General features: G+C 38.9%; 2 protein-coding genes across 16 annotated transcripts in view; one reads left to right on the top strand and one right to left on the bottom strand.

Annotated features, from left to right (window-relative positions):
- The first annotated feature begins 792 nt into the window (after positions 1–792).
- On the top strand, positions 793–20,615 carry scn1ba (sodium channel, voltage-gated, type I, beta a). Of its 4 annotated transcripts, none has more exons than XR_009768399.1 (6): positions 793–2,504; positions 10,772–10,938; positions 12,876–13,113; positions 13,273–13,349; positions 17,935–18,014; positions 19,014–19,103. XR_009768399.1 is itself a non-coding variant. In XM_061674104.1 (6 exons), exons 1-5 carry the CDS (start codon positions 2,441–2,443, stop codon positions 17,999–18,001), a joined length of 678 nt encoding a protein of 225 aa, XP_061530088.1. In that variant the 5' UTR covers positions 793–2,440; the 3' UTR covers positions 18,002–18,014; positions 19,014–19,103. The 4 variants fall into 4 exon arrangements, 3 of the variants coding, with proteins under 3 accessions (XP_061530088.1, XP_061530086.1, XP_061530087.1); XM_061674104.1 differs by having other exon boundaries at positions 13,208–13,349; XM_061674102.1 differs by lacking the exon at positions 17,935–18,014 and having other exon boundaries at positions 19,014–20,615.
- Positions 20,616–23,326: 2,711 nt separating this feature from the next.
- Positions 23,327–26,038, bottom strand: part of gramd1a (GRAM domain containing 1A) — a 43,407-nt gene continuing 40,695 nt past the window's right edge. For 7 of the 12 annotated variants that reach the window (XM_061674090.1, XM_061674092.1, XM_061674091.1 and 4 more), the window contains 3 exons: positions 25,529–25,636; positions 24,528–24,669; positions 23,327–23,524 (listed from right to left, as the gene is read on the bottom strand). In XM_061674090.1, the coding sequence (XP_061530074.1) occupies positions 23,441–23,524; positions 24,528–24,669; positions 25,529–25,636 (334 nt within the window). In that variant the 3' untranslated portion in view covers positions 23,327–23,440. Of the gene's footprint in view, positions 23,525–24,527; positions 24,670–25,528; positions 25,637–26,038 lie in introns of those variants that run through there. The other 5 variants (XM_061674093.1, XM_061674094.1, XM_061674100.1 and 2 more) reach the window with 2 other exon arrangements.

Below are 26,038 nucleotides of genomic sequence, written 5' to 3'. Positions count from 1 at the left end.
GGGATGTGGAAGGAAACCGGAGTGCCCGGAGAAAACCCACGCAGGCACGGGGAGAACATGCAAACTCCACACAGGCAGGGCCGGGGATTGAACCCAGGTCCTCAGAACTGTGAGGCTGACGCTCTAACCAGTTGCCCAACGTGCCGCCAAAACAAAAATATTAAACATTTTAAAAAAACATTCAACAAGAAAAAAGGTAATGAAATTGGAATTGGACATCGTCTGACAAATAATGAGTTCTATCTTTTTTAAATAGAAGTTTGCTTTGATGTGGTAAAATTAAACAATTTGTCTGGCATGTGCTCTGAAGTTAAAATGACAGAGAGAGAGAGAGAGAAAGAGAATATTAAATACGCTTTATTAATTCCAAGGAAAATTCCAGCATCTGGGATGACAAAAATAATTTAAAAAAGGATACAAATAGGAAGAAAACTATGGAAACATTAAAAGCATTGTATGAACATTAAAGCAAATATTTTAAGGTGCAAAAATAAAGAAGATTAAATACACATTCAGAGTCCTTCAAAGTTACTGTAACATGCAACAGGAAAAAAAAATACCATATAAAAATGCAGCAAACAGAACAAAAACACGTGGAAGTCGGGGAGATGCTCATCATGGTTGTCACATCCAAATCCCTGTTGCTGTGACAACGCCCTGATACCTCTCCATCATCCTCCTCCCCTTCCCAGTGCATCACATCACCCCCCCCCCCCCTCCCTGACCTCCCTCATCCCCCCCCCTTCCTATCCCAAAGACAGATCAGCACAGCATCCCTCCAGTACACGGACACATCGTGTCTGCTCACGAGACTCCTGATCTTTCGCGTCCTCGACTCCCTGGCGTCCAAGGGAAGGTGTGACCATGGCTTTCTTGCTGGCAGGGAATCTTTATTTTCATTTGAAATCCCTCCGACGCTGCACCATATGGCTGATGAGAGGGGACATCCGCCATTAGAGCGACGTGTAGGGGACGCGATCACTTCTGGATCATCGCAAGGGAGAGTTTTGCTTTACGAAAGGGGATATTTTGACAGCAAAGGTCATTTATTAGATTTTTTTTTTTTTTTTTTAAAACATTGAACCGTCATTTGATCCACTTGGAGAAAAACTTCCATAACACTTTAAGGTTGGTTTTGTGTTATCGGGAACGCTTATTTGAGGTTCAACATTCGCAAATGCACCTATTGGCGGATTTTTTGGTGGGTGACATCTACCCTCCATTATTCAGTGAAAAACTCACCTATTTGCTGTTTTTTTTTTTTTTGCCATCTTGTGGCATCTTGGTGGATTCACCTATTCACAAATTTTTGGGGGTGAACTTACCCTCTGTTATTCACTGATTTTGTCAAAATAAAGTGTTTGTTTGGCAATAAAAGTATTTTTTTGGAGGCAATTTCTGTGGATTCACCTAGCTGCAGATTTTTGGGGGAACCTATCCTCCTATTAGCTCTTTTTTGTGCCCAGGTCAAAGGACTACTTTTGGAGGTATAATTACCTGTTCGATTTTTTTGGGGGAGCCCATCATCAGTTATTTGCTGAAAAACTTGATCTGTTTGCTGATTTTTTGGGGGGGAACTTATCCTCTGTTATTCACTGAAAATCGCACCAATTTATTGTTACTTTGGCGCCATCTTGGTGGATTGTTTTAGGTAACCTGTAAGTTATTAACTGAAAAACTCACTTTTTACAGTTTCTGTAAAAACATTTTTTTAATCAGCTTTGGCACCATCTTGGTGCCAAGACAATATGTTGAAGTCAATTGAGAAGCTTCATTTAAACAAAAAGTGGAGCTTTGCCATCAATTTGTGGAGTTTTGGCACCAAGGACCCATGTTAAAGTGAGTTGAAGAGTTTCATTTAGACAAAAGCAGTGCTTTGCTGGCATCTTGGTGCCAAGGAACTATGCTGAGGTGAGTTGAGGAGTTTCATTTAGAAAAATCTAGTGTTTTGCCCCCATTTTGTGGCATCTGCAATTATAAACCTTCGGACTGCAGCTTTAATTATGCACATTTGTAGAGACAATTTGGACTGAAAAAGCCAAAGAACGAGTAAACACTGTGGTTCCATTCAACATGACAAGACGTTTACTGTCAGAAACTCCCTTGGTCCTTGTGGGATAAAGCCAAAGAAGAAGAAAATAGAAGAAAAAGAGGAGCGAGAGCAGTTCACCTGGTCCATTATAAATAGTTGAGGGAGAGGCTGCAAGGCGACACTGCGAGTGATTCTTCTTCTGTAACTGGACACTGGTGCTGCGAACCATTTGGGGAGGTGACCACTGAAGTCCTCCTTTTGTTCCTCCTCCTACTTCTTCTTCTTCACCCACGGGGCATCACTTCCAGACTTTGCAACTCTCTGTGGTTCTTCTTCATTTTTTTTTGGGATATATCCTGTAGCTCAGCTTGTGTGCATTGGTGTGTGTATTTGGACGTCAGCGACAACATGTCTGCCTCGGTGGAGGCCCGCCTTAAATTGATACTGCTGGCCCTTCTCGTGGTGCTTCAAGGTGAGTGGTTGCTGGTTTCCATTACCATGGCAACACCACAGTGCATGTTTGACTTTTTTTTCTGATTATTCGCTGAAACATCGCCTTTTTGGTCTCTGTGCCCAGGCCAAAGCCATCTCTAATATAAAAGCATTGCTTTGCCGTCATCTACTGGCATCGTGGTGCAAAGCAACTATGTTGAACTCAAGGGAGGAGCTTCATTTTGCCAGGCCACAGCTGTGTGATTATAGGAAAAAAATGCTTTTCTGCCATCTTGTGGCATCTATAGGCAGTTACAAATATTTATAGGATGGGTGTCAATTCCTCAATTTTCACTACAGATGCCACAAAAACATTTTTAACTGTCACACAATTTGTGTTGCACCCAAACGAGTTTCATGAACATGTTCATATTTTGGGCAAGCGTGAGATGAACGTAGTCTATTTCTGCCTGATGAGCGGTTTTTGAGAATGTACTCACTTCTGGCGCTTGTGAACAGTTTTTGACCTGCAGTTCATTTTCGTTTTATACAGTGCCAGTTTTCCTGGACTCTACGTGGCGCAGCAATACAGGTTTTAGGGTAGTGACAAAATGTACAGACCAATTACATGCAAATTAAGCAATCACATGTGACTTTACTCAGCCAATCAAGTCTCCATTTCAGGGGGTCATCACCGAGTGCACATAGGGAGAAAGATCAGAAAATGACTGATAAAGGAAGAGAACATTTGAACAAATCACGTTCCCCCGCCCCCCCCCAAATAAAGTTAAATAAAATGGAAGAGCCAGTATCATTTTTGTTCAGAGCAGTTCTTAAAAGTGCATATCTGAAAAGTCATTATGTGCCAAAACAAGGTTTTGAACAAAAATAACCTCGAAAATTTTAATTGTTAAGTTTGTTAAAGTAAAACATGTAAAATTGTTTGAGACTGTTATGATTTTTCAAAGCTTACAAGGGGCACTTCTGGGGGAATTCATCCAAAACCAAAAAGGTTGATTTCCTGGCATGGAAGTAGGAGACTTTTTTGTGCGTCCTATTATGATAGACATGCCCAACCAATTTGAAGTTTATCAGGGAAACTGATGCCAGAGGTTGATTCCTTAAAACATTTAAGGGGCACTACTAACAGAATTCACCCAAACTGATTGCGTCAAACCCCAATGGCAGACTTCCTGTTCAAATTCAGGCGTGAGTCCTCGAGACTTTTTCGTGCGTCCTGTTATGATAGACGTCCACTAAATTTCATTTTGGTTGGTGAAACTGATGTCGGGGGCAATTTTGTTTTTTTGCCCCCACCCCGCCTCCCCAAAAGGCAGTTAAATGATTGGAAGAAGGGTGCTTGGACCTTTACATTCATAGTTGTAAATAGCTTAAATGTGGTACCTAAGACATGATGAAACCTTTAAGGTTGCACGTCACAGATGATCTCGTTTTAAGCCAAAGGATTTAAAAGAGGCCACAAAAAGGATGTGATGCATTCGGAAAGATTATCTTGAGTCATGCAACTGCTGCTATTTGTCTTCTTATCACAGCTCGCACACTGAGCAGTGATAAAAATATTGTCTGTTTGGGATCCTTGATATGCCTGGAGAAAAATAACAAAAAAAAAACATATTTATACAAGTGTTTGAAAACTCATTCAGTAGCACTCCCAGGAAAGTTAGGAAAAACACCTCCCAACACCTGTTTGACTGATCGAAATGAAATTTGGTGGACGGCTATCATAACAGGACCCATGAAAAAGTCAAAAGGATTTTCCTTACATCATCTAACACAAGAGGAGCATGCCATCAAAGTTTGATGATCATTTTGAGGATTCTCGAAAAGCCCCTGACTCGAACTTCCCCGATTAACATGAAATTGGGTGGATGCATCCAGAAGTTTCATGGACCCATGCACCAAAGTGAAGAGAAAGTCAGACATTCTGGTTCGAAGAAACTATTTTAAGCGAATTCAACAGGGTTCATCGCTGCTTAATTATTGAGTTTACTTCCAGTTTGTGCTGCAGCAATACAAACAACACAGCTTAAGTCACAAACAGTACACACAGAGACCGCAAAAAGCTAATTCTTAGTTTTTTTTTTTTTTTTTTTTGTGCCGGAGGCTATGGATGGAGTTCAGCGTTGACCGGAGCACATCTGGACACACGAGCTAGGATAAGGCAGGAAATTGGACGAGAGCTCATAAGACGGAGGCCTTGATTAAAAATAGCAGCCTTTTAAATCTGGATGGGTGCGCTTGAAGTGAAAAAGTCAACGAACACACAGACAATATTAATGAGGATGAAAGGTGGATGACAGTTAACCATTATACTAAACGCAGTGATGGATGGCCGCAGAGGACACTTTCAGCCAGAAATTCGGCAAAGATTATATATGCACGTATACATTCAATGAAAAATACATACTGTATCTTTCATTAAAATGCGGTAAATTAAATAACGGGAAAAATACCAAAAATAATTCAGAATACACAACACATTAACATTCACTTAATATGACTTAAGTTCATGTTGGATCAATGTAATATAGCCATTATATTTTCAAATTAAAAGGCGGAAAATCAAATGATTCAATTAAAAATTTAACTTTTGCTAAATAAAGTATATACAAATTTTACATTATTAATTAAAATGTGGAAAATGAAATTAGTTAACATAATTAAGAATACACAATTTAAATCAAATGAAATTAATGAATTACGAAGTTCATGTTGGATGACTTTATTTAAGTCAGTGATATTTTTAAACTTACTTTAAATTTAAAACTGAAATTAAACTAATCCGTCCATTTTCTGTACCGCTTATCCTCACGTGGGTGTGCTGGAGCCTATCCCAGCCATCTTCGGGCGAGAGGTGGGGTACACCCTGAACTGGTTGCCAGCCAATCGCAGGGCACATATAAACAAACAACCATTCACACTCACACCTACGGGCAATTTATTAAATTAGGAAAATAAGATTACAATCAAGAAAAAACAGTAAATACAAATTCAATAAATATAGATAAATTAATGATGTCATTTAGCTAAAAAAAAATACAGATGTAAAATAAATAGATAATTTCTTCTTTTTTTTTGGTAAAATGTGGAAAAAGGAATTATGAAACCATCAAAAGATTACAAAATTTACATCAAACTACCATTACAACTATGTTGAAAAATAAACAAATAAAAATATTCATTATGCAGTTCATGTTGGAATGTTATATTAGTAATTAAAGACAATTATTTTTAAAATATGGAACATTCAAAATTGCAGTTAAAATTGTTTTAGTCAACAAATATCAGTCCAAAATAATTTAAATTCATACAGCATCACAGCTATCATTGTGTTTAGCTTTAATTGTCTAATATAAGAACATTAAATATATAAACTCCTTTAGTAAAATTTGGGAAATTCAATAAATTTAAAATAAAGCACAACATATACAAATAACATTGCATTACAAAATATTTCAAACTATTAAATAAAAAAATGAAGTAAATGTTGGATTCACATTATGTATTGGGTATGGAAAGTTAGGTAATAATTTCATAGTGTGATAAAAACAAGCAATATTAACTCCAAAGAAAGCTTGCATTTGTTTCTTGTCTACAGTCATAGCTAGTTGAATTCTTCGTAACTTTTCATTGCAAATTTACAACTTAAAAATGAAAATCCTTCCACTTTAATAGGTTGTTTTTAAGAGTGTCAATGAGAGAAAGGGAGTTCATGCGTGCACTCTTGCAGTAGAACCAGGAAGTATGCGGTTGTCACTGTGGTGAATCGCTTTACATTTACGGCCGCACGGCGTCAGGGTGAAGTCATCTCTCTGCAAATGGCCGCCACATTAACGGTGAACGACCACATGGCCTCGGCCTACAGAAAACTGTAGTACAGGGAAGAAAAAGGAAAAAACTAAAATAAATTCACAAGCACTATTATAGAAACGCAGAGAAACGAGGTAGAATGGGGGCCGCCAATACTGTCAATGACGTAAACGTGCACATCACACGCACACAACATTGCGGAGCGGCCACCTGTCAGCCTACTAATGACATCGTATCCACGATTGGCTAAAGGATTTAAAAATAAATACATTTTTTTTTACATGACAGTCATGTCCTTTATGTACCTTCAGCATGGATGACACACTACTTCCTGTGTGTGTGTGCGCCATCCAAGGACAAATGCACATGATGAATGCAGCTCATTGAGAGAGCATCTTGGCCAGCTGGATAGTTATCAAACTGATGGCAGACAATATGTCGGCCGCCTTGTGACCTCACTAATTAATCCGTCCGGCCTTACGGCCCATGAATCAAAGTTTCCCCCTCCCGACCCATGGGACGGCTGTCACAGTCTCATTCATTGTCCGAAGTCAAAGTGACGACTTTGTAGAGGGAGCGGCGACGCAAACATTCACTCAATCGTCTCGTTGTCCTCTTGGAAAGTTTCAGGCTAGCTTGGAATTCGGGGAAATGTCACAGATGTTTGGAGTTTCCTGTTTGCGTGGTCTAAACCATGGTCCTTTGCTCCATTAATGGCCATTCTATTTTTTTAACCGTTTAATTGAAATTGTAATAATTACTAACAACATTTTCAAAAATAAAATGAATCTCTTCACGCCACGTGATTGGCCGCATGTTGCTAAGCAGACTTGAAAGTAAGTCAATGACTAGGTTCCACAGGCTCAATGGTGGTTCTTCATTTGGGGTGGGAGAGAAGTAAATATAAAAAAAAAAATAATAAACTGTTCATGGTACCTCGACTTACGGGTGACCGGACATACGAGTTGCCCAAAATAGGAGCGGTTGCACAGTCGTTTTTTTGTAAAGCAAACATTTGAGATATGAAAGCTGCATGGTGGCAGTGAACTCAACTCGCTTCATAAGGAGCAGTTTGGCAGATCATGAACAATTCAAAAAGAGGCTTGAAGCTGTTAATGCCACTCCCAGTTGAAGTTTACAGTCAATTGCAACAAACAAAATGACAAGTGTGTAACCAAGACCTACTGTAGCTTTGCCTTACGAAAGTCCTCACGCTACAGCTAACCCAAAAGACTTAAAAAAAAAATAAAATGGGCTGAGAAAACTAGCATCAATGTCATGCTGTAGTAATCCTTTAAGTGACGAACATTTGAACACAAATGGTGCCGCAACACGTAGACCAACAATATAACCAGCGGTGCACTGAAAACCAGAGTCGATTGCATCGGTGCACTTTTGCATACCACCAAGTATTTTCTTTTTTGTGCTACGTTCAGAGTCTAGGGGAAAACCCGGAACCTAACCTGATCGTTCCAGTCTTCCCACTCCCAAGTGAAACCAGAGCCACCAAGTAATATGGTTTACAAGGTTTATTACGGCTTCAGAGGGAGAAATATGCCGACACAACAAACAAAACAAAGCTAATCGACCCCATGCGTCGGCCCAAAAAAACAATGAGAAAAAATAAAAGACACACTCTTACCTCACGCCTAACCCAACACAGGAGAAAAGGAAATTAACAGAAACGGCTTCTCCCTCCTCCCAATGAACAATGGAAGCAACCGGTGGCAGAGGAAGAACAGGAAGCCCCCATAGTGCAACAATCTGCTGGTTAAAAAGACCTCTGGTCCCGCCTCTGGCCAATCACCTGGTGGCAATCACGTTAATGCAGCCAATCAGCGGGTCCCACCTGTTCACAATCAGGCCACACACCTCCCAAGAAAGAACAGCTATGAGCAACACAACACAAAACAACCAGACACGATCGTAACATTTGTTCTCGGGGTAGACAGGGCTCGTGTCGTGCCGTCATCGAGGAACAACTCGTGCAAATGAACTCATCTTTCGAATGAACGTACTGAATGGCATCACTCCGTGTACTGATTCGTTCCTTTCTCAGATTAGTTGAGGTCAGCCGGTAGCTTGCTGCGGAGCACGAGAAGGTTCCCTGCAAAAATCGCCACTCAGGTGCGAAGGTGGTGGCTGGGTGCGCGCAGGGACCGGCGACAAGTACACGCCGCTGCGGGTTCCACGGAGTGTGGGCATCTCTGTCTTGCTGTACAGCAACTACGACGGTCCGTGAAACTGGACCGTGGTGCAAAAAAGATTGGGGACCGCTGCCCTATAGAACTGCACCAAATCAGCTGATAGTGCGGTCCCGTACTGCCGGTCGGTCGGGGGTGGAATTATATTACTCAATGTTTACAATACTTTTGACTCAGAGTACTAAAGAGTACTATGTTCCTTATTAAAGATGAGTTTTCGTTCAGTTTTTTCTTGGCGTTTTTAGGTGGTTAGAAAGTATCAATGGGCTTTCCATTCATTTCAGTGGGCAAAGGTGATTTCCAATATGAGTGTTTTGAGTTATGAGCATGTACACAGAATGAATTAAACTTGTAAGTCATCATTCCATCCTATTTTGAAATTGATAAATAATTATATTACATTTTAGCTATTTAGATCTTAATAGAGTGACTTTCTAACATGGACTTCGTAAAAAAAGTGTCACTTTCATTAAAAAAAAAAACCACCTTGGTTTTGTCATACGAGTGTCCAGAAAAGGCCCCTCTGACCGCTACTTCTGTTTGACCCAGTTTTGTATCCGCTTTGTCCATATTTGGCTAAGACCGCTCGCTTTCCTCAAACTGGTTGCCTCCGTGTAGAAGACCCACCTGTGATAACACACGTCTTTGTTATGTTGGCAGCGCTGGGTTGGTAGGGGAGAGGTACTATAGGCGGAGATCTTCGCTAGTGACGTAGATAAACTCGGGAAATTCGAATGACCTGATTTCAGGCAACAAAGCGGATGGAACTCAGGAATGTGCGGACGATTATAATTCATATTTCACGTTTGCTGAGGCACCATAGAGCCAATACTGTGTAACTCCCAAATACTAGAAAACAGGTGTTTTTGTACTGTTAAACATGGGATCTTTAAAAAAGAAAACGACCAGTCTATTTTCAAGCAAAATGTATTCCGACATCATGTTTGATTGGCCACATATTGCCAGGCAGATTTCATACTGCTCAATCACAAATGCCCCATAGGCTAGTGAATAAAATAGACTATGACAAGCCATAAAATCTGGAAATTTTCAATAGGCACTACAAGAATTATGAGACACATCTGTCTGTATTAGTTATTATATATATATATATATATATATATATATATATATATATAAATAATTGCGTGTGTTTGTGCATCTGAGCTCACTTGATTTTATTCAAGGGATTAGTGAGCTAGCACACGGCAAATTCTGGAATATCTGTTGCGTAATCCCAACTCGTCAAGTCACAGATTATGTAACGCGCTGACATTTTTGATGCGGTGTGCGCTTACCGTCCGTCCGTGTGTGTTGGTCGCTGTCTGCTTGTGTCATTTCACCGTGTCAGCATAAAAAGGTTTTTGACATTGAGCTGCCCGTAGCCTGCCTGGTTGCTCCCTATTGTTTGCTTATGTTGACCTTCTCATAGATAGATGTTGTGCTCCCTCCATTACGAAATTATGATTGATTGTGAATTTTGGCATACAAAAATGACTTTCATCAGGATTAGCAGATGCATGCACATCTGGCGCAGATTATGGTGGCTCCCTCGTAATTAACGCAAATCAGTCATCATGACGTCGCATTTCCCCCCAAAAAGTATTCATTAATTCCATGTTTTTTTGTAATTATTAATTAAAACATTAAATAAAATGCTAAATTACACATTACACATTTTTTTCAATAAAAAAATAAAATAAAAAATTACTTTTAATTACATTTAGGAATTCATTCAATTAAAAATGTACATTTTATTACATCTAAAACTGAATGAAAACTACAAATGTAAAATTACAAAATACACAAATTAAATAATTAAAATTACTAATTTTATTATTATTATTATTTTTTTTTACATTTTCAACCGATATAAAAAGTCTACATACTACTGTTCAAATGCCAGGTTTTTGATACAAAGAAAATTTGACCAATATAAATAATTTCAAAACATTTTCAACCGTTAATGTGACCTATAAACTGGATGATTACTTTCAAAAATTCAACTCAATCTTTTTGAGGCAGGTAGTCATGTTTGAATGTGATTGGTTAATTTTGAACACAGCCACATGCTCACTTAAAAGAGGGTGTGCACACTTTTTTTTTTTTACTTCCCAATTGAGTTGTGCAGGTTATAGATTATAGTTATAGGTCACACCCATGAAGAGAAAAGGTTTAAAATCATTTATCTTGGTCGAATGTTTTCATCAATACAAAAGCTGTCACGACATTCGTCGTGTGACGTGGACTGTCTGACGTGTGGTCCCTTTAGCGGGCGCTTGCGCGGGGGCGTGCGTGGAGGTGGACTCAGACACGGAGGCGGTAGCCAACCGAGGATTCAAGCTGGGCTGCATCTCGTGCAAGAGGAGGGGCGAGGTCAAGGCCACGGCCGCCGTCACTTGGCTCTTCAAGGCCCTCAACGACGACAACTTCTCACACGTCAGTGACACGCGCAAATACAACTGGACGAAATCAAATGAGGAATTGAATTTGAAACAACATGAAAATTACAGGCGGCACAGTGTCGGACTGGTTAGTACATCTGCCTCACAGTTCTGAGGACCGGGGTTCAAATGCCGGCCCCGCCTGTGTGGAGTTTGCATTTTCTCCCGGTGCCTGGGTGGGTTTTCTCCGGGTATGCACATCCCAAAAACATGCGGGGTAGGTTAATTGAGGACTCTAAATTGCCCGTAGGTGTGAATGTGAGTGCGAATGGTTGTTTGTTTTTGTGTGCCCTGCGATTGGCTGGCGACCAGTTTGGGGTGTACCCCGCCTCTCGCCCGAAGATAGCCGGGATAGGCTCCAGCACGCCCGCGACCCTACTGAAGATAAGCGGAATGGAAGATGAATGAATGAATGAAAATTACACATTGTACTTGTAATTTGTACATTTTAATATTCTAAAGGAAATGGTAATTATAAATACCAAATTCCATTTCCTAAAATTACATTAAATGTTTGAGATAGAGAGGGATTGAGATAGACATTTATTACGCATGGTTTATTTTTGAGAATGCAATGAAGATTTAATAAAAAATATTTAACTTCACAAACCTTTAATTTTTTTTAAATGACATTACATTAAAAATTTAATTAAAATGTTGAATGACACATTTAACCTATCTTTAAAAAACATTTTAAATTATACTTAATACAAATAATTTGTTTCTTTTTTTTAATGAAATGGTTGATTTTGAATCAATAATGTAACACGGCCATGAAAACTGTTTCATTGAATTAGATATGTTAAAATAATACCTTTAAAATTTTATTTTACATTACATTAAAAAGATGTCACACATTACACATCTTTTATTTTTAAGTTTCAATAAAGATGCATATATTTTTTCATTTTAAATTATTGTATTACTCATTTAAATTGATTTCATAATGTAAAATTACATATTGCACAATTCAACTGTCTTTTAATGAATAAAAAACATTTCAATTAAATTATGTACTCTTTACAGATAGCTTTTGATTTTTAAAATGAAAAGGAAAAGTTTATATTGAATTGCAAATGTAAGGTTAGACACGACATATAGTTCGTAATGATTCAAATGTTTTAAAATAAATTAAAAAAGGTAAAATTACACAATTATTTTTCAATTATGAATTTTACATCGCACATTTTAAACTTAATTTAAAAATTAACTTGACGAAAAATTACACAGACAAATCTCTCTTTTTTTTTTTAAATAGAGCACTTTAGATTGAATTACAAATGTAAGATAAACAGCTTGCAAAAGTTAAAATTATTTAAATTAAAAATGTTTAAAAACATTTACTTTTTCATTTGTTATTTAATTCTCAATTTATTTTTATATTTTATTTTGAGGGATTTTACCACTTATTTATAACCGCTTCAAGGATCTTTCTTTCTTCAAGGATCTTATTCTTGTTATTGTTGTAGGTTTTTTTTTTTTTGTGACAGTGGGCCTTGAGAAAGAAACTATGTTCTACACATATTGAGGATTTACAATAAAGCACACGCATATGCAATTGATAAAAAAATATATAGATTTGTTTTTTTACATTTAAACTTAACTTTTAAATTGAAAATATAAAAAGGTTGTTAAAAATATGTAATTCAATTAATGTAAAACTACACATTTTATGAGTGACTAATTTCATTCAAAATAACTCAACTTTTTTTTTTTTTTATAAAAATGCGTTCTTGTAATTTTTTAAATTGAATTGACATTTTTTCCCCCAATAAAATATCTTTTAATGATAGTAAATAAATACAATGTAATTGATTCAAATTATGCATTGCACATAGTGTTGATGCTTTTAATGAAATTAACAACAGGTCCTGGAAATAATACTCATAAAATTAGTATTACTCTTAATGAATTGTACGGTTTGTCGAACAGTTGTACAGCTACGAGGATGAGCACGGCTCGATTCTGGACGAGCGCTTCGAGTCACGCGTGCAGTGGCGCGGCAACAGACGTACGCTCGACCTCCAGGATGGCTCCATCTACATCGCCAACGTGACCTTCAACGACACGGGCACGTACATGTGCGTCTTCAGCCGTGTGCTCGTCTACGACGACTACACCTTCCACACCAACACGAGCAAGATCATTAACGTACGCGTGGTGCCCACAGGTATGCACCCTTTAGCTTTTTTCTTGGATTTTTGGGGCGACGATACAATAAGCGCTAAGCATGAACGCACCTGTGTTGTTCCTTCGTGTGTCAGTGACGCGTGGGATCGCGTCCATCCTGTCTGAGGTGATGATGTATGTGTCCATAATCGGTCTGCAGCTGTGGCTTCTGGTGGAGATGATCTACTGTTACAGGAAGATCTCAGCCGCCGGCGAGGAGGCCTTGAGGGAGAGCGCGTGAGTCAACAAACCTTTTTATAATATTAGTAAACAAGACGCAAAGAGTACTTCCGGGTGGCAGAAAAGTGATAGCAGTTTAATTCATCCCATGACGATGACCGTAGCTCAAAACACTCAAATCATCTTTCGTCGTTGAAATGAACGGAAAGGCCATTCATCTGTTCCAGCCTCCAAATAAACACCATCGAAAGATTTTGAAACATGTTTTTTTTTTTTTATGACAAACATCGCCCTCAACAGCAGTGGTTCCCAAACTTTTTACACCAAGTACCAACTCAAACATGCTTGGCTCTCCAAGTACCACCGTAATGATCAACATCACAATACAGTCGCGTACTAGCCGCAGGTGCTCATGAAACACGAAGCTCAGGTTGGGCTCCAAAAAAGTATATTGTTCATTCATATTATTGTAAGCCACTGTAACATTATGCAGTTTTGAAGAGACACGACTTACATAATGGTTGAATTAAAAGTAGGTATTGATAAACAAAAGTGTATATATGTATTCTAAATAAATGTTTGAAAACAAACTGTTCTAAAAGATTAAATGCAAATATATGGATTGAACTGAAAGTTGACTAAAACTTAACTGTACTTAACAAATGTACTGTACTGGATTTTACAAGACAAAGTTCAAACCACTGTAGCATGCACAATTTGAACCTTTATTTCAGCGATTCTGTCGTGCACCACAAGTGGTACTTGTACCACAGTTTGAGAACCACTGCTCTACAGTATTATATAGTACCATGAAAAGATACATAATTAAAAAGAATGGAAAGGATTAAAGAGTTTGTGAATCATGATTTCATGATTCAATACCCAGTGAAATTGTGCTGCTCTTTCTGGTGTGTGCACCTTGGCCATCGGGGGGAAGTTTAATACTTACATATGACTACTCCCTAAGCCGCAGTAATATTAGTCGTTTTCGCAGAGGATAAAGAATATGTGCCAGCGTGTATTATGTCACTCTGCTTGCGTTGCTACAGCTCGTGTTCGAATGTTGTTTAAAGGGTTGTAACTACTGTAATACTGATGCTAGTTTTGTTAGCCAGTCTATGGCGTTTTGCATAGTGTGTTAGCATTAAAGCTAACAGACTTTTATGACGCAAAGGTACTGTGGTTTGGTTACCGACACAACATGTCTCTTACTTTATGTTTAGTTTTTCAGTAAACAAGAATTGTTCACTATCTGCAAGGCCGCTGCAGCCTATGAAGGTTTGCCGCCATCCAGCCGTTATAATTAACATTTTTGCTGAAAACTCAAGGCAAAAAAGAAAGAAACAAAATTTCGGAGCAATGCCTCGTATCTCTAAAAACTTGTAAGTGGGGTCACTCTTAAGTCGAGGTACCAATGTAGGACAGACCAGGAAGCAAACATCCATCATCAAGACATTTTCTCACAGGTATGCATAAAATGTTGGTTGTCTTTGGGTAATTTAGCAAAACATAATGGCTAGCCGGCGGAAGACTGGTTAGCACATCTGCCTCACAGTTCTGAGGACCGGGGTTCAATCCCCGGCCCCGCCTGTGTGGAGTTTGGATGTTCTCCCCGTGCCTGCGTGGCTTTTCTGTGGTTTCTTCCCACATCCCAAAAACACGCGTGGGAGGTTCATTGAAGATTCCAAGTTGCCCGTAGGTATAAATGTGAGTGCGAATGGTTGTTTGTTTATATGTGCCCTGCGATTGGCTGGGGACCAGTTCGGGGTGTACGCCGCCTCGCCCGAAAATAGCTGGGATAGGCTCCAGCACGCCCGCGACCCTAGTGAGGATAAGCGGAACGGAAGATGAATGAATGAGGAAAATAATTGCTAGCCTGCTAGCTAACATCAGTTCTACATCCATCTCATTAATCCAGGTAAGAGAAAAAATGTTCACCTCATCCTCCTCCGCCTGTTGGCTGTCCCTTTTTTCCCCCTGCCCATCTTTCCTTTTGGAACATAAACATTTTCATACTCTTTATGCTGCACTCATTCGCCGTTTCATTACTTTGAAATCCTCTCGGACAGCCGTGTCGCTAGGTTTTGACATTTGTTTCCCGCAAATATTTTTTGTCGGGGGGTTGGGGGACGACACATGCTACCAAATATTTTTTTGGGGGGCTTGACAAGTTTTTAGGGGGGCTTCAGGCCCACTAAATTAGGCCTACCAACACCACTGCTCTCGGATAAACCTTGACTATAATGGATGGATGGATGAATAGATGATAGCTGGACAGTCGGACCAACAGATGGGTAGATGAGTGGACAAATTGATCTATGAGGTTAGACTACAGAGCTGTGAAAAAGTATTGCCCACTTCTCAAATTCTTAAAATACTTTCTCCGCTTTAACGTTGAAGATCAAACAAATGTAAATATCAAAGATAAATGCAAAAAAAAAGATAAAAATGCCGTTGTTAAATGGGTATTTTATTTATTAAGAGGGAAACAATATTCAAAGCTACCAACCTGGCTCTGTGTGATACAAATAATGAATCATGAATAAACTGTTGCTAATTACATCTTCTTGGGGTCATTTTCACTCACCGTACCCAAGCTTGATTACCTACCCCCAGAGCTGTTGAATCAAGAAATCAGTTAAATAGATTTGAATTGAGTCTGTCTATCTTAGAGCCCTACTGGGTTTATATTCCATTAGCATAGTTTTTCTGTAATCAGGACCTAAACCATTTAGTGGTTTATAGACCAGTAGCAGAACTTTAAAATCTATTCAAAAGCTGACTTGGAGCCAGTGTAAAGACTTTAGAATTGGAGTAATATGCTCTGACCTCTTTGTTCTGGTCAGAACCCGAGCTGCAGCCTTCTGAATGGGTTGCAGCTGTCTAATGCTCTTTTTGGAGAGTTCAGTCAGAAGACCATTACAATAGTCAAGTCTACTTGAGATAAAAGCATGGATGAGCTTTTCCTAGTCTGCTTGTCACATGCAAGCCTTCACTCTGGATATGTTCTTCAGCTGGTAGAAGACCGTTTTAGTAATTGATTTGATATGACTGTTGAAGGTCTGTTCGGAATCGATCTGAACACCAAGGTTTCTGACTTGGTCTTTGGGTTTTAAAGAGAGTGACTCCAGGTATTTACCAACAGCAATCCTCTTTTCTTTATTGCCAAAAACAATCTCAGTTTTGTTGTGGTTTGATTATGGTTGTGAGCTTCTCAATCACAGCAAACAGAGTGTGAGTATTGTAGAAGTTCTTACTGATGATTTCAGTAAAATGTTGCTGTCTAGCCCTGACTAACTGTTGGTTAAAATTTCAGACTGTCTGTAGAGATCATAGTCAATTTGGAGTTTAGTTTTTCTCCACTTATGTTCGGCTTTCCTACACTTTGATTTAGAGGTCTTTACCATTATCGTGCTCCTCCACAGTGTTCTAGACGCCTCAATGTTTTCTTGGTTTTAATATGAGCGACAGCATTCATGACATTTGAGATTTTCCAGGTGAAATTATCCAAAACTTCATTAACTGTATCAGCATTCACAGTTTGGTAACCTTTGGGTCACCTTAACTAAAAAAAAAAAAAAAAACTGCTATTCAAAAGAGCTAAAATCACCCAATATAATTTCTTTACACTGAAATAATGACTTTAAAATAACAGCAATACCACTGCCTTTTTTTTTTGTAGATGGGTGGACGGTTGAAGTTATAATACACAATTTGATTTCCATCATAGGCTGCATAAAGTATCTATCTCCATGAAGGTTACAATGTACAGTATGTATGCATGTACTGTATGTATGATGGATAGATAGATCCATACATGCATTTTCTGTACCGCTTATCCTCACTAGGGTCGCGGGCGTTCTGATGCCGAATAAATGAATGGGTGAATGCAGTTAGTGTGGTGGAGGTTAAACTTGATGGGTGATGATGATGATGGATCAATAGGGATAGAATAGATGCGCACATGGATGGATGAGATCAGAAGAAATGAGGTTGTAACAGATTACAATAGATAGATGTACTGGATGAATGGACAAATGATGGATGGATATGCTGGATGAATGAAAGAGTGGAGGTTAGAATAGATGGAAGAATGGATGAGGTTAGAATGGATGGATGGAAGGGGTTAGCATTGATGGATGTCTGATGGTTGGATAAGGTTAAATTAGATGGTGGATGGATGAATAGAATAGACAGATGGGATGACAGAATTGATGGCTGGGGTAAGAATGGATGGATGAGGCTATAATTGATGTATGAATGGATGAGGTTAGAATCGATGGATGAATGTGACTGACTGATAAATGAAGTTAGAGTGGATGGATGAAGTTAGAAGGGATGGATGGATGATGAATGAGTGCACCGTTAGTGCCTGTGGATATCCACATTCGTACAGGTCCTTGCATTCAATTCTAACAGTACAGTTGCGATTGATTAAATGCCGAGTAATGCATAATTATGTTAAAATGCATTTAAAATAGATTATGAATGAATAAAGGCAGCAATGGTAGATGACATCATACTTTTCTCCTCCTTCTCCAGTCAATGTTCTCCTGCTGAATCAAAACAAATTCTGTTTTGATTCTCTTCACCTGTTTGACTGTTTTTCTTTCCTTCCTCGTCCTGCTTTTCCTCCTCTCAGGGCAGAGCATTTAGCCATAGCATCTGAAAACAAAGACAACTGTGCAGCTGTGCAGGTGGCAGAGTAACATACAAAAGATGGTAGGTGCAAATCCGCAAAATCCCCTACAATCAAAATCATTTTATTTGACTTGACTCACCATGACCATGTACACTATGGGCTGAAATATGTGCTAGCAGGAACTGACTTTGATTTATTTATATTTGAAATGCTAAACATGACTAATTGCATTAAAAAACGGAATTTGAAAAACAATTTGAATTTGTATTGTTTAATTTGAAACATTGCATTTAAAAGCGAAATCTGAATAGTATAATTTAAATTGAATTGATTAGTTTGGAACTGAAGACCAATAAACTTGAAAGTGAATGTAAGGATATTTTATCCGCAATGAAAATTCTCATTATATACTTTCACATCCAGTTTGATCATTTAAGATTCAGGTCGACAAATTCTATTTCAAATTAACTGTGACAGACATCCGGGTGTCTGTCACAGCCAATTTGAAATTGAATTTTCAAGTTTCAGTTCCAAACTCATCAATTCAATTTCAAATTATACTATTCAGATTCCGTTTTTAAATGCAACTTGTCAAATTAAACAATAAAAATTCAAATTATGTTTTTTAATACAATGAAGTTTACCAAATTAAAATATATCCATCCATTTTCTGAGCCGCTTCTCCTCACTAGGGCCGCGGGCCTGCTGGAGCCTGTTCCAACTATCATCGGGTACACCCTGAACTGGTTGCCAGCCAATCGCAGGGCACACACAAACTAACAACCAGTCGCACTCACATTCACACCGACGGGCAATTTAGAGTTGTCAATTAACCTACCAAGCATGTTTTTGGGATGTGGGAGGAAACCGGAGTGCCCGGAGAAAACCCACGCAGGCACGGGAGAACATGCAAACTCCACACAGGCGGGGCCGGGGATTGAACCCCGGTCCTCAGAACTGTGATGCAGACGCTCTAACCAGTCCGTCACCGTGCCGCTCAATTCAAATATAAATTATTCAAGTTCAGTTCCTACTGGCACATATTTCAGCCCATAAATGATTGTTTTCTGTTACCTCAGCTTGGGAAAGTGCTGGCGCAGGGACGGATTCTCACATCCACCTTCAGTGTCACCGTCGCCTCCACAACACAACAAGATGCGAGAGTGACGCTGCGCTCGACACACTTTATGCAAATCTACAACAAACAACACTTTGTCTGCGCGTGTGTGTGTTGTGTGTGTGTGTGCGTGCGTGCGTGCCAGCGTTTAAGGGCTTGCTTACAAATTGCATACTGCTCAAACAAAGAACACCGTTCCTTCTTGGAATGTGGTGCAAGCAAAATAAATAAATTAATTAATAAATGAATGAATTAATGTATAAATTTAACATAATGGCAGCCTAAAAATATTTGCCTGGTTAAAAAAAAAAAAAAAAAAAAAAAAAAAAAAGTAAAAATATGCCTATTAAAATTTTCTTACAAACTTTTATTAAACTAAATTTACAACCGGTACAGTTTTCTTGATTTAAAATTGATTTAATTCACTTTGTTAACTTTTCACGGTTGTGAGAGAAGCTCTAAACCAAAATATTATCTCCACATAGTATTACTGAGCACTTCATGAAAATTACATTTTGTTTTACTAATTTCTTGATTTTAAATTAAATTCTATTAAAATATTTTCACTTAATGCTTTTTGAAAAACCCTAAACCAAAGTATTATTATAATTTCAATATATTTCTTCACATGTTAATCAAATTTTACTTGTTTACATTTTGAAAAAAATATTTCTACAGTATATTAAACCTAATTTCATACAAAAATGTTCACTTCTCACTACTGTCTGAAAACTGCTAACAAATTCAATGTTTTCCATTCAGTATTTCCTGAGGTGTATACAAAACTTTAAAAACATGTATTTTCCGTTTATCTTAAAAATAAAAAAAAAGTTTTTAATTTTTATTTTTAAAAATGACAAAAAAAAAAAAAGAGTAATTAGGCAGTATTTTTGAAGATTTATATATTACAATATATTAATATAAAATATTTCAGATGACTATTTTTTTTTGGGGGGGGGGGGTGGCTTTAGAACATACAAGTGACCTGAGTCATACATGACGTGCATGCAGACTATTCAACAACATGTACACACACATTTCAGGGCCGTCAATCACACAAACTTTTCATAGATGATTGTTCCACAAAAGCATGTCCAATGTCAGTGTGCCTCCACAAAGGAAATGTGTTCAAGAGCCTTGTTGCAAGTCTCCCATGTTTGGATGATCACTCTAGTGGCCACCATTGTATTACATCAATGGTGGCCACGAGAGTGTAGCAAAACGCTCCCATCAGATAAGAAAAACCTGGGGGCGGGTTGGGTGGGAGGAATAAATAAATAAAAATTAAAAAAAAGACTGACAATGGGAAATCTCCTAGTCGTAGTTTTGATTAAATGGTAGTAATGGTGAAATAACAGTGTCTCATCTACAAATGCAATACACTGTGGCACATTGATTTACAAGTTTTATCGGGCCAAGCTCATAACTCAATTTATTCATACAGTAAATACATTTTCAAATGAATTGTAATGCCATGAATACACTCCAGCCAACAAAAACACACCACTTTTTTTGTTTAGTGATTTTTATAAAAATAAATAACACTTTATTGTATAGAAAAAAAAAAAGAATTAAAAAGAATAACAAAATAAACTGTTTTCATTGTGTTATATTACTACTTTGTACTGTAGTGTTCGGGTGTTGATGTACTGTATACCTTTAAGGGGCGTCACCTACAAACTTAATTGACCAATGCAAAGGAATTATAACTTAGTTAATACTTTAACTGTTTTGAAAATTCATGTTAGATTTAATAAGGGTATTTTATACATTTGACCTCCATCTTCTATACCACTTGTCATCATTTCATGACATAAAATATATATTTTTCCTAACACATGAGTGTCCTTGGATCCTTTCAAGGGACTATTAAAAAAAAAAAAAAAAAAAGTATATTATTTTTTTGGTAGTTGGCCATTGGGCCATAACTCATTTGCCCACGTGTTTGGATGATTTTGTTATGGCCCAATGAAACCAAAGGTTGAACCTTTTTGTCCATAAATCCAAAAGGTAGGTTTAGCACAAACACAAAACTGTTCACCACCAAAAGAAGACCATACCTCCAGTGAAGCATGATGGTGGCACATTCTGGTTTTCTTCATCTGCAACTGCCAGGGCTTTTTGTTGAGTTGTCAGTTTTGTTGGCTTTGCTTTTCGAGGCTCTCAGTTTGGTCATCTTGCAAATAGTTGCCACCGGCTTCAGTCGGACGACCGAATGATTGTTTCATTTGGAAGTGCTGCTTAACATTAAAGCCACGGTCCGCCAACATACGAGACGCAACGGTTTTGAGGCGGATTCCGGAAGAATACAAAAGTACTGGGCCTCACTTATCAGAGCGCGTAGGATTCCTATTAAAAGTGTTTGTACGCACAAAAGCTGAACCCGGCGTACGACTTAAATCCTATCAAGTCGTTCGTACGTGCACAGGCACACCTGTAGGGAATTTGCTTTGACAATTAAAAAACAAAAAAAACAAAAAAAACAATTGCAGCCCATTGGCAGGTTTCCTGCTCCTGCACTGAAAAAAAAGTCCTTAGTTTTGACTTAATAAGGAGAAGAGGGAAAATTAAATCAATTTACCACATTTTAATCACGCACAACTAATGATAAAATTAAGGGCTTATTTTCAGTGTAGTGCCGAGGTATGGGTTCTACTTGCCACCTCATACGTCGCTACATTTCCTTGTCTCTAAAATGTGTTTCTGTAACTGCGCGCATTTTTTTCCATCAAGTTTTTTGGTTTTCTTCTCCCCCCCCCCCCCCCCCCCCACAGGTCACATAACTTTGCGCAGGAACGTGTGTACGAATCTCTCAGGCCCCATTTTGTGCGTACACAGCGTTGATAAGTGAGGCCCCTGGTATGTCCGTTCATTCTTTAAATCGATTTTTTTCTGAGTCAACTTTGCTTGCTTTGAAACGGGCTATGCCACCTGCACCTTCTCCTCCAAATCGCTTCTGGTAAACAAACGATTTGATTGGCTCACGTGATTACAACAGGGGCTACCGTAATGCTGCATGTACCTCACAGCCTGAGGGAGGAAAAAAAAAAACCACCGAGGGATGGCGACCATTATATCTTTATTTAACGGCACTTGACCTTGGGTCCGCAAGAGACCTTGCCTCGTTCCGGACCCAGACTGCGGGCAGATGTCCATTCTGCACAACATTCGTTGTTGCATAAAATAACGTAGAAAATAATTACTTAAATTAATATATGTATTTGATTTTCATAAAAAAAAAAAATTCTTTTTTGTTGTACGAAATATTTTTGTTCAGATTTAAATATTTGTTGGTCAATCCAAATTATAATACATTTTAATTCACATTTTATTTATTCAATATTAATATTTCATGATGTACTATTTGTTGAATAACCTAAAACATATTTTATCCCTCAAAAATTCAACACTTGATTGAAGCTCCTTAACTCTTAATTTCTCATAAATATAGTAAAGACACACACGCCGATAGAAAAACGAGCCAGGACTTGTTTTTTGGGAATTTTTTTTCGTTTTTTTCCCCTTCCATTTCTCTCCATGTGCACAAGCAAATCTTCACAGTACATTCTCATCTCCGTGCCCCTCCCTAAATAAATAATACACCCATTTTGTTTATCGTGTGCGGCCGGCCGTGCACAGCAGGGCCGTAACAAATGGGAGGGAGGGAGGAATAAAAGGAGTTTGAGACATAAGGAGGAAGAAATGTAATGATTAAAAAAAATGAGAGGCTGGAGAAATGTATAACAAGAGATTCCCTTTTTTTCCTCCCAAGGAAATTCCGGTTGGTCCTTTGTGATTGGCAAGAGAATGAGGACTTGGAGAAACATTTGGGGGTGGGGGAGCCAACAATACGAAAACATCAGAAATGTCATGTAGACTCCTTGTGAACACACACACATCATCATAATTATTATTATTGACATTATATCCTACTATGAAACATTCAAGAACAATCACTACAGTTGTCATTGGCTGCCTCCCGACAGCCAATCAGAGCACAAGGAGGGCGGGACTTTGAGAATAAATACTGTTACGGTCCCGACTAACGCGCTGATCTTCATGTCTCATTCTCTAAAAATACCAAACTCCGAGATTTATGCCGTCTCGAAAGAACAAAAAGCGTCGTGAAAAGAAAAACAACCTCCGGGTGATTCCATGATGCGGCTTTTGGAAGGGCCCACCTGTGGGCCTCCGTCTGAGTTTTATTGCTGAGTCACCACTGGACCATGTGGTTTTCAAGTCAAACAGGTGAGAGGAAGGTTGTCGGTAATGTAGTTCCCTGGTGTGCGTGTGTGTGTGGGTTTTTTTTTTATGGAATTGTTCTGTAAAGGTGGACCATCCATGTGGGTGGGTTGGTATGGGGGGTGGACGGTACCACACGGAGTGGGCTCAGACGTCCGTCTCAGCTGGCTGGTCCTGGTGGACCCCTGGGACAGTGATGCCTTGGTGGAGTTTTTCAAGCGACTGCTTCATCTGGGGAAACAGTAGAAAGAGAAACGTTATACAGGATGTCAATGATCATGTGAGAGTGCCATTTTGACCCAAGTGATCCAAACATAAGTCGCGACTGTTGAAGCCTAAGTGTGGGAATGCATTTTACTTGGAAGGGGGGCTGGCTGACTCCAAATGTCTCCAGTTGCTTCAAAATGTTGCCGCTTGCCTCTTAACTGGAACACGTAAGAGGGAGCACAAAACTCCTATTCTGCCCTCCTTCCACTGGCTCCCTGTGCATTTTAGATTTCAGTTTTTTGCTTTTAAATCTGGTAAGAGGTCTCTCACTCCATTACCTCTCTGAGCTGCTCTACCCCTACGCCCCTGTCTGGGGCCGACCATCTGCTCCTGAAAAGTAAACTAAGCAGAAGCTCAGAGGAACTACACCTTTTTCTTTTGCTGGTCCCAAACTATGGAATGACAGCCCTGTGCACATCAGACAATCCGCCTCACTGTCTTTAACTTTGTTCATGTTTTTAACCATTTTATGTTTTATTTTCATTCAGTACTTTGTTTCATCCCAAGTGTTTTGTTTTTTACAGTGCTCTATAAATAACGTTGGGTTGAAATTTTATGCTTAGTAGGATACCACAATATCTTAAATATTAGCATTTGCATGTGCCTCAGATTGACATGAAATTCAGCCACGTTTATCAAGGCAGGAACCACAAAAATCAACATAGAAGCCATGATGTGAAACGCACAGGTGGTTGGCCAGTTGGGATTGAAGTTGCTGTTTTTCAGTTCTGTTTTTTTTTTCTTTCCCCTCCAGGGTTCATACCTTAAAAAAGTCCCAAATTTACCAAACCAACTTTTTTTAGTATTTGGGAGTTGTACTCGCTCTATGGTGCCTCAGTAAACATGTGAAATATGAATTTAAATTGTCCACCCATTCCTGAGTTACAGACGTTTGTCTGCCGAGAAGCCTGAAATCAGGTCATTTGAATTTTGAGTTTATAACCCCCCCACACACACACACACACACCTGGTCTAGAAGAGCCACGGACGACTGCAGAATCTGCTGCCACTTGCTGAGCTGCGCCTGGTGGAACTGTCTCTGCAGCTGTAACACCTGAGCCCACTCTCCTGCTGTCTGAGGAAGAGGACTGAGGGTGGGGAAAAAAACACTACAATGGTTTTTCACACAAATATTTACAGTAATTATGACTTCATATTGCATTGGCATCAGAATCATCTTTATTTGCCAAGTATGTCCAAAAAAATTGTCTCCGGTAATTGGAGCCGCTCTAGTACGACAACAGACAGTCAATTGACAGAGAACACTTTTGAGACATAAAGATATTGAGAAAAAAACAGTCGCTGAGCAATGAAGGGTTGCTCGTTATCTGGTTGGGTTGCTCGTTATCTGGTAATGCCGGTACATATATATATTGTTGACAATTGTGAATTGTGAACTTAGAGCAGTTCGAATGACTAATATTCCAATAGTCCGGTGCAATGACCATTGTGCAAAGGGCGTCGAGATTTCAAGCGAGTAGTACGATAGTCTGGGACAATGTTGATTGTGCATATGTTGCAGATATTCCTCAGTCAGTGTGCAAATGGAGCAGATGCTACTCTGGCATGAGTGGCCAGTATTGGTCAACAACAGATATGCAAATAGTGCAGCGTGGTGAGACTACTACAGTGAGTGCACGAGTAATATATAATTGGCCCGACAGAAACGTGACAACAAACTCAAGCCAAAAAGACAATTAACTAGTTTGCGCAGCGACGTAAGAACACGCCGTCACGTCGTACACCCAAGGACCCCAATTTAACAGTTCAGCATTCTTAACGGTCAGAAGTATAAAGAAAAGTGAATGATGAAGCAAAAATAAATACGACTCTGCATCTCATCATTTCCCGTTATGCTTTCAGCTACTGTACATTTCAGTTATGTTAGTATCTTCAATTGCTAATTAAGCGTACTGCTCATATTGTGCTTGACTTTGGGGTTCCACCTCATATCATATTGATGCTCACCTGTCCTCTAGAGAGTAAGAGTGCCATGTCTCCAGCGTGTGCGCAGCCCTCTCCAGAGAATAGAGCTTGTAGAACAGCAGCATATTGAGTGCTACAAGCACCACCAGACTGGCAAGAAAGACACGGGTGCTGATTAACACGCTTCACTGGAAACATCTAAATGTCTCGTTTACACCAAGCACACAGCAAAGTTGACAGAGTAAACAGAATTGAGGACATCTTTCTTTTTAACATGGGCCTCTTTACTTATTTATTTATTTTTGGAATGGGCTATTCTTTGTCCACCAATCAACACACAGCGCATTGTGTCTATCTTCACCCCTTTCGGTGCATTACCACTGTACTTATACCCAAACTAAAAGATGACCCAAAAAATTGTTTAATTGGTATGGATCAAGTATTTCGATACCCTTTTCCCATATTTTCTTAAATAAGGTCCGTACCCTGATTGCTGCCAATAAATAAACTCGCTCCTCAAATGGACACCGTAACTACGCTTTTCCATCAGGA

Source organism: Phycodurus eques, chromosome 4, assembly GCF_024500275.1.
Source record: "Phycodurus eques isolate BA_2022a chromosome 4, UOR_Pequ_1.1, whole genome shotgun sequence".
In the NCBI taxonomy this organism is placed as follows: domain Eukaryota; kingdom Metazoa; phylum Chordata; class Actinopteri; order Syngnathiformes; family Syngnathidae; genus Phycodurus; species Phycodurus eques.
Note: the sequence above shows the minus strand (reverse complement) of the source record. Positions and strands in the feature narration are given on the sequence as shown.

Excerpts from the sequence above, each read along its gene's own strand:
- scn1ba (XM_061674102.1), top strand. The coding sequence starts at position 2,441 with ATGTCTGCCTCGGTGGAGGCCCGCCTTAAATTGATACTGCTGGCCCTT. Across the intron at positions 2,505-10,771 it reads CCTTCTCGTGGTGCTTCAAG|CGGGCGCTTGCGCGGGGGCG; the intron begins GTGAGTGGTTGC and ends TGGTCCCTTTAG. Across the intron at positions 13,114-13,272 it reads CGTACGCGTGGTGCCCACAG|CTGTGGCTTCTGGTGGAGAT; the intron begins GTATGCACCCTT and ends ATCGGTCTGCAG.